Source organism: Ananas comosus, linkage group 2 (assembly GCF_001540865.1).
Source record: "Ananas comosus cultivar F153 linkage group 2, ASM154086v1, whole genome shotgun sequence".
In the NCBI taxonomy this organism is placed as follows: domain Eukaryota; kingdom Viridiplantae; phylum Streptophyta; class Magnoliopsida; order Poales; family Bromeliaceae; genus Ananas; species Ananas comosus.
Window position 1 is genome coordinate 2,513,249 of NC_033622.1, and position 9,351 is coordinate 2,522,599.

A 9,351-nucleotide genomic window follows, 5' to 3' on the forward strand; every position below is an offset into this window, starting at 1 on the left:
GGGGTCGGGCTCGTTTATTAAACGAGCTGAAAAATTCAGCTGGTGTTCGGCTCGTTTACTAAACGAGTGATTCGATCTCGAGCTCATTTCGAGCCGAACACGAACTGGCTCGCGAACAGCGAGCTGGATTGCTACCCCTACCAATTAGTGAAGATGACTTTTCATTCTTTTTCTTTTTTTTTTTCAAATTTTAACTGCTCATTCTTTGAGACTATGGTTTCGACACTCAAATTTTAACTGCTCATTTTAACTGCTCATTCTTTTTCTTTTCTTTTTTTCAAATTTTAACTGCTCATTCTTTGAGACTATGGTTTCGACACTCAAGGATTTATTTCTCCGACGATGATTAGAGATCAGTATCAATCACTCGCCGAAGGTTTGAAATGAGTCTTTCCTAAGCTAGCGTCATCAGCAGGCAGAGTCCGGCTTCTCGACTGACGATTGTTGTAGATAGAGCACGATTCTCCACAAAATCGGCTAAGACTAGCGAGATGAATCTCATATCCCCTTGTGCGCGTAAGTGTCATTGAGCTTTACAAGAACATTAAAGCTTAAAGTGGAAGAGAATGTGACATCCTAAGGATTTAGAATAGTTCTATATATAAAGTAAATGGCATTTTGGTTTGGATATAATATTTTCGATAATGATTAGACCCAAAAAAAATAAAAAAACTAGAGTAGTTCTAGAATGAATAAACCCCCTAAAAAGTGAGCCATCATAATGGTACAAATTATTGTTGGCTACCTAGTGGTCACATTACATTATTAATATGAATAAGGTTAAAATGTATACACACCCCAGGGACCCCCTTATATTATTCTTTTGTTTGATTTACACTCCCTCCACTTACTAGCCAGTCAATTTAGCTTGTTTCAGTAACAATTTTGAGAATTATGTTTAAATCAAATGCCTACGAAAGATGCATCTGACCTTCCTTTTCACTAAAGCAACTCTTGATCACATGCATCTCTCGTGGGCGTTTATTTTGATTCTAACAGGATCACTAAAATTGCTAACAAGGGGCTAAATCAAACAGTTAGTAAGTAGAAGATGTGTAAATCAAATCATAAAAAGTTCAAGGGCTAATCTCAAAACTGGTTAAAGTTAGAGGTTATATATACATTGTAACCACCATTAAAACAAAAAAAAAAAGAAGACAACATTTAAGTGTTGTTACATGTTCAAACAATCTCTCATAAGTATTAGGAACATTTTCTTTTAAATTCATCAAAGAAAACAAACCGGGGAACACACCAAAGAACAAAATCATCACTATCACTACTTAAAAGTGTCAAATTATTACTTCGGATCCACCTCTCGCGCTTTATAACAGAGTGAAAAATCAAACAAAGAGACGACGATCTACGATACGACTCGAGTTAGTAGCTCTCAACCATCTATCTACTCTGTACAAACACTCAGATTAGTTCACTCCGAAGAAAGGAGAAAGATGAACAGAGACAGTAACTAACGGCTGAGCCCGACGTTACATAATGATACAAACTCTCTACCTAAACAAGCACCCAAATAAACCAATATATAGGAGCCTTCAAATGCAAGCGCCTAGAGGATAAAAGTCGCATCCGATGTCGCCATCCACGAACATAAGGTCGTCCCTCTCCTGAGTGGCACAAAATAGCGAGTTTAAGACGCATGATGAATTTGAACACCTTTCGTATGCTATAACATATAACAATAGGCAATGTATAAACTGGCCAAAAGATAGTTTTATAACTAGAGTACTTTCCAAAGATTTGTCTCAGAACGCAAAAAAAAGACTGACAAAGTTGAAGCAATGAGAAGATTTTGAATTTGAACAACCTCCGTATGATGCGCAGATGATTGCAACACAGAATATTTGTTCCATTACCGATTGTTTAGATATCTCGTATTTACATAGTGCGAATTAGGTTTAGGTTGCAGGATGGTTACAGCAGAATTAGATTTCAGCAGGCAGTCATATTGAAAGTTTGCTTAAACAGCAAATTCTGTGCAGAACATTGAATTCTATTAGAATATGGGCAAAAGGAAAATAAGGAAAATGAAGAAAGATTTACAAATAATTTGAGAAAGGCGAAGAAGTCCCTCAGCCTCAAAGCAAATTATCATTCAGTAAAATCCGCATGAACATATTCCCTTTGAGCTAAGTAGATAGTTTCCTATTTAATTCTTGCTGATATACAAAGATTTTAACTTTAAAACTCCTCAAAATAGGTTGCTATTCTTAAAAATATGTCACATAGACCATATCAAGACACTATTTAGCACTTTGGACCCCTATTTGGAATCGATAGTGGATATTATTCTTGTAAAGTTAGTCCGACTAACCCCAATTTAGGAATTCTTGATTGGGAGAACCACCTGCTCTAAAATGCGGACGAAATTGCTTTGGACGTCTGTAAAGATAGTAGAGAGAGCACAAATCAAAATAGGCTCAAAAGTGGACCTCACTTGATTTATCCACAACTTCCACATGAATCTTCAGAAATTAATGTTGTTGCAGTAGTCGTCGGAGTTCTGATAGTAAGCAACAAAAACTATAAAAGGACGAGTTTATTGTGGTCGATATTACCTCCTTTACTACGCCTTCTAAAAGCAAAGTCCCATCTACTCGGCTTCTACAATATATCTATCGTACTGCTTCATTCAACTCTTTTTAGATTCTTTGTCAAACCAAGTCCTATCATTACTGCAATCAGTTCTCTCCCCTCAAATCACCCTCTACATGAATAAAAGCACTCCCTATAAATGCACTATGTGGTGTCTAATCCACAATGCATGATGCTTCGTCAAATAGCTGTCCCCAAGTTCCAGTTTATTGTAAGAATAACCATCTTACTGTAATTTTACAGGCAATGTCCCTCATCAATTTCACCTTCTTGTTAAACTACACATCTAACAAAACAAAAACACTCCATTCTAGTTACTTCACATTGGCCTAGAAAATATTTTCTCCATCTTGATGCAACTTACAAATTGCACTCTATAGACTTCGGTTCAAACACTCCTTATTCGGAACCATTTTTATGCTAAATTTCCTCTTCTTACTTCTAGTTGTCAATCAACCATACCCTAATTTCATTAAATAGAATGTCGTCTCCAGCAACTAACATTCATCAAAGAATCCCATGGAAATTCATCTATAACCAATGCAAACAAGTCAGGACTTCAGAACAAACCTCGACACTACCCCATTTTTATATATAGGATTAATACAACTCTTCCATCATTACTGTTGCAGAACCAGATTCAAAGAGAGTTTCAGTCAAGTCATGTTTTATTTATTTGAGTTAATTTTTTTATTAGGGTTGATTGAGTCGTTTAGGTTTTAATTTTTTTTCTAATTTTCGAAATTATTTTGTTTGTTAATTTGTTTTAGTCGGTTTTAAAGATTTTTTTAAGATTTATCATTTGGAATAAATTTCTAAAAATTAGGGATATGGTTTATATTTTTTAAATATTTTGAATTAGGAAAGATCCCTAAAAGCGTGAGATTTGAATTAGGTTAAGATTATGTTTCGAAGGTTATAAATATAGCCTATACCTTGTAATTTTAGAGACATATTATGATGAAATAAAATTCGGATTTTGTGTTTGACTGCGGTCATGATATTTCCTTCTTCTTCCCCTCTCTTTCCTAGTCGTGTGGCCCAGTAAAATTCTTCATCCTTAAAGTTTCTATCTTCTCCTTCCTTCCTGATCTTATTTGTTCTATCTTCTCTATTCTATCTTAATTCTTCTAAATTCTTTTCTCTTAATTTTCTTTTTTAAAAAAATTACAAAATAAACAAAAAATTGTTGGAACCTCTTGCTAGAGCCGTTTTACTTTTTTTGATTTTTCCTTTTCCTAATTCCGAAAATTGATTTAAAATTCATTAATATTTTTTTATAAATTTAAAAAACTCTGAAAATTAATCTAAAATTTACAAAAAAAATTCTAAATTTGGTTTTAAATTAATTTTGGGCTCATCACTTGCAAGATAGATTAAGGTTTTCCTAATTTGTCCTACATCAATTACCTTCTGCTAGTGTTAAATTCAATACATGTTATCAATGACATGTACATATTTAGGCCCCGTTTGGATACTCCTGAAAACGTAGCATAGTTAAACTAAGCTACGGCGGTAGAAAAAATATCCTATGAAGCGTTTGGGAGGAAAAAAAGTAACGTAATTTTTGAAGTATAGTTAAACTATGCTCCAAAAAATGGAGTAAAAGTATAATCCACTCTAACCAAAGGAAAAAAATTCCACCATTCTTTAGCTCCCTTATTCAAAAAAATGCATTAAGTTCTAAATTTTAAATTTCAACATAGATTTAAAATTTAAAATTTAAAATTTGTAAATTTCAAATTTGAAAATTTAAAATTTAAAATTCAAAATTCAAAATTTCACATTTCACATATCAAATTTTAAATTTTAAATTTTTTTTGAAATTTTAAATTTTAACTTTTAATCTTAAAATTTAGAAAAATCCTGTAAAATTGTACGATGCATATCCAAACAGGTTAAAAATTGAACCCGTGGAATTTTTTAGAGTTGCAGGATTCTCTATTTTATCTAGACCGAAACCACAGTTTATAAATTCCGTGGAGATATTTTACTGTGTATCCAAACAGGCCCTTAGTAGGCACTTCTTCCATTCCTAAGACTAGCAACTATAACTGTTTATGGATCCTATGTATAGGCTTTATCTCGATATCTTAAGCCCAAAAGTTCTCAATGAACATAGGAGAATTTGCAAAAAATCAAAGATAATTTGCGAAAGATTAAGACATTTGCCATTTGTGAGCTTCGTGATAGTGGTGCACACTCAGGGCCCATTTGATTCGAAGTTTGTAATATCCAGGAAATGTTGAATATTTTATTTTATATTTGGAATGATAAGTTTGTTACTAACTTATCAAGCCACTTGGATTAGGAGATTATTAAGAACTAGTCTATTCTTATTAATGGACTATTAATGGTTCTCGGCATGCATGAAAATGAGAATAACTCCTAACCCATGATAATCTAGTATTCCTACCTTAGGAATCTACAATAATTCCACAACTTTCACTAACACCTTTTACAACTACCCAACTTGAGTTGAATGGTAATGATTTGAATATGTTTAATCGAAAATATAGAGAATTATTAGAATATTACAAACCGTGAACCAAACGGGCCCTTAGTATAAAGTTGAAGGTCATCCTACTGGCAAAATTTTGCTCAAAAAATTAGAGGATTTTAAGCATAAAGTCCTGCACAAAAACATTATCCTTAGGAAACTGACCTTTTAAGCACAAGTGGCAGTCAAGCATAATCCACAAGCATGTCGAAAAGGACATCTTAATGCCTGAGGAAACCTACTGGGATGATGTGAACTCTACAGACTTTCTTATGTTCAGCTGAAGTCGCCGACCACTCTGATCCCAAACTCAGCATGAAATTTAATCCTATCTGACTACTTAGACAATAGTAAAACGATGACAATAGGTATTACCAATTATAATCGTAAACTTGAATTTCAAAGCCTCATAGTTAGTTATAATAAGAAAATGATATCACCTCTAAGAACAGTAATTAACACTGTATCATAAACTGGGTACATCAGAACAGCCTAACGACACCAAAGCTATAGAAGGATGCAACCCGCACTCAACCAGAAAGTTTACCATTTTCGTCATCAATTGGTGAAATAACAAAACAGCGGGGTAAGCTAGAACTATTAATCAATCTAAAGGGCAAATAATTTATTATACTGCACCATTGATTGATGTAGGCTTCTTAGTTAAGAATTGTTTAGCAAGTTAAGAACAAGTATTATTGCAGTTTAGATTTGCCAACATGCAGTGTTTGCTACAACTTTGCATGTATCAGTAGTAATTCAAATTTTGAGAAGTTTCACAGTGCCACTTTACGACCATTTAGATAAAAATATAAGAGCTCGCTCAAACACGAGAGACACCAAGAAAATGCAAAATAATTTTCAGATGGCATCGACCTGGTTTTTAATTCTGTTGGTCCCTTTTTTTGGTCATTACCCATTCCGAAAATTTCACCCAATTTAATTTGAAATTGTATACCATCTACTCAGTAATCCTAGGGTACTTCCAAATTTCCTATCTTCAAGATTTTAAATTCAGTTGTTTATTCTCAAAATAACATATTCAAAGTAACAGGTCAGATTCACCATGAGTAGCAACGAACGCCAACTATAAATGCAGAAAAGGAACAAGAAACACCAGGAGCAATAAAGAAAAGGATGTATTAGAACATTACCGGCTTGATCATGGAGCTAACCAAATCGTCAAAGTTGCAACCATTAGAAGTGAATCCACCCTGCAGCCTTGAGCTACCCAAAAGGAACTCATCCTTGAAATTTAGCTGACCATCTGTAGTTGGCTTATTATCAATCCTATACCTTGGCGGAAGAACTGGAGCACTAATGCTTGCCTGGCCAAACAAACCCATATCTGTATTTCCGTTAATGTTCGATTTTTCCAATCTGTTAATTGGATTAGGATCAATTATATGACTCGTCGGTTGTGATGCACCAGCAAAAGCACTGAATACTTGATTTGCTTCATTCTTAAGCCCTTGTTTCAGCTCCTCCGTTTTCTGTTTGAAGCTGCCTGCTGCTCCGAAGTTCAAAATTTTCGGCTTTTCGTCAATTGTCACATGACTATGTATCATGTTTCCGCCAAGAAAGCTGGAGTCATTTTGCAAATTTCTTCCTGCCATAGAATCGTAAGGCGAACCTCCAAGCAAACTGGATGCCGATATGCTTATTGGGTTATTCTCTATATGTGAGACCGTAGAGAAATTGTTTCCAATGTTTGATAAATTATCGTGGTTGAAAGACAAGTTAGAAGAAGCAACTCTGAGAGTCCCCTGAGAAGATTCGGAATTTATCAGAGGAAACCCCATTGAAGAATGGCTTCCTAATCCTCTGGATTGGAATAGCTGCGTCTGCGATTGCGACAACAAAGGATTGTTTGTTGTGTTGATGAAGGGTGTGCTGCAACTAGCACTGGCGAGTCCATTTCCAGAAAAACCATTAGGAAAGCCATTATTTGCTTCTTGGACCCTCTTGCTTTGTTGCAATTGGTCAAGTTCCAGTGTCGAGGGCACTCCCTGTAGCAAATTCCCATGTTGGTTTTCTGTTATGCATTGAAATTTACTAAGATTACCAAGATTGTCGATAGGATTGCTGATGGCGTTATTCTGAATGCACCCAACTGGGACAATTCCAGCAGGAGAAAGTCCCGGAAGTCCTAATCGGGCCGGATTTGTTCTGTTTAGAAGGCCACTAGGTTGGAAGGATGTAAGGGCCGGGAGGTGAGCAGAAGCCGGTGCCAACGACTGGTAGTTGCTAAAGCCATCCAATGCCCCCATATGTAGATAGGATGGGTCTCTAACTCCGAAGGCGGCTGCCATGCTAGCTTGTTGACTTGCTACGGCACTTAGTCTTTTTAGGTATAACCTGTACTTCTGCATAGCAATGAAAGCAACTAGTTAGAGCAAGGATTTTAAGTGCGGTGGCATAGGATCCTGCCGAGAACTTGCTGGCACAGTACGACACGGTGCGTGTCGTGTCGTGTCGTGCCAATGTGTGCCGGTTAGAAAAATACATGCGTGCCGACATATTACGGCATGAAATATTTATTTTCTTTGGTATCAATGTGTTCAAATTGCTTATTATATATCTTTTATCAAAATCTTTGCACTTCATTGAGATAACTACTTGCTCATATCAAAGAAAATAGGATTTCAAGCCGTGCCATGGGTAGGAGAGTCGCATCGTGCCGATATCTTATCTGCACGGTACGGCATGGTGCGCACAACCTTGAATCCTTGGTCGAAGCCTTTATTAAAAGATTTTTGCTTTAAATCTAGACCTTCTCACAGATCTATGAACTTTTATTTCATTTTTTGCAAAAGCAGATTCTTTTTTTTGTTTTTTGTAATTTCACGACTCTAGCCACTTTTCAACTTGTAGGAAGACTCTGATGCATAGTTTTGAATGATGAATACGGAGATCGGAATGATGGAAGCACAGCTCCAAACGTACGCAGCTGTAGTTCAAAACCGCAGATTGATCGCAATGACGATCACTCAAAATTTTTACACGAAAACCATTTTGAGAAACTTTTTGCCAAGCAGTTCGAAAAAGAAATGATGAGTGAGAAAAAGAACCGGCGTGCGAAATGAAAAACATGCCTGTAAATGACTCGCAACATTTTCCCTCGTAAGTTTCTCGACATTCATAAGATCCAGTATTTTCTTAGGCACAGCCTCTGCAAAAGCATAAAACAAGCATTTTATAAACGTTATTCAATAAATCGATCGAAAGGAACGCGTGCGTAACGCCGAAACAAACACATAAAAAAAAAAAAAGCTCACTATCTATTCCCAGCTGATTAACGGCAGCCACGAATTTGCGGTGCAGCTCGACAGACCAAACGACCCTCGCCTTCTTCTGCGAGGAGGGGTCTTGGTCTTCATTCTCCTGCGCATTATCGTTTTCACAGTCGATATTGTTATCGTCGTCGTCCTCATCGATCTGGTCCTTCCTCTTTCGAGTGGACCTTCCGGCGAGCTCGGCGGATCCATCCGAAACCTGGCAGTGACCGAGCGCGCAATTCGCGCCCTGCAGCCTCTCGTAGTCATCGTCGGCGTCGACCGGCGTCGAACTTCGCTCCGCCTGACCAGTGCTGCCGATAATGTTTTGGAGCTCTTCGATTCGGATCGCGGCTTCCAGAAGGTAGTCCGCAGGGCCACTGCGTTATGTGCCCTTCAATCACGGCTTTGGTTCTCGGCCATTTGCCGACAGCACTGCAGGGACAAGTGGCTAAAACTTTGAGATGAACGGCGGAATCGCGGAAAAGGGGGATAGGGGCGGGGGGGGGGGGGGGGGGGGGGGCGGGAGAGCTTACTGATGACGGCAGGTCCATGTTCCAGCCCGACGAGCTCCAGGAGCTTGAAACCCAGTCAGCATGTCAGGAAATGTGGACGTCAGCTGATGACGAGATCGACGAAACTTGTCCTTGTTCTCAGCCGCCAACAGTTTCAGCGCCGTAACCGCCTGATTCGTCGTCGTAACTGAAGACGACAAGAACAAACAAACATGACAAGAAACACAATAAAGAACCAACAGCAGCAGCAAGCAAGTTTTGGAGAATGCTGATAATTCAAGCAAGAAAGAGAGAGAGAGGGGGGTCGGACCGTGATACTTGCAGGCGGAGGAGGAGGACCTCGGAGCAATTTGAAGGCAGGTGGGATGTCGTTCGACGGGGAGGACTCGCATGGCCGAACTGGAACTGATACTCTTCATCTCGCCAATTCCGATGGTGGTTGGCAGCCAAT

The 9,351-nt window shown here is 37.7% G+C and overlaps 1 protein-coding gene across 1 annotated transcript; it reads right to left on the reverse strand.

The window, feature by feature from the left end:
* Positions 1,198–8,667, reverse strand: LOC109706668 (two-component response regulator ORR22-like; the record flags this gene model as incomplete). The annotated part of the gene is given in 4 exon segments (XM_020227610.1): positions 1,198–1,622; positions 6,265–7,476; positions 8,206–8,282; positions 8,389–8,667. Coding segments are annotated over 4 exon segments (1,640 nt in total), but the record flags the coding sequence as incomplete, so codon positions are not given.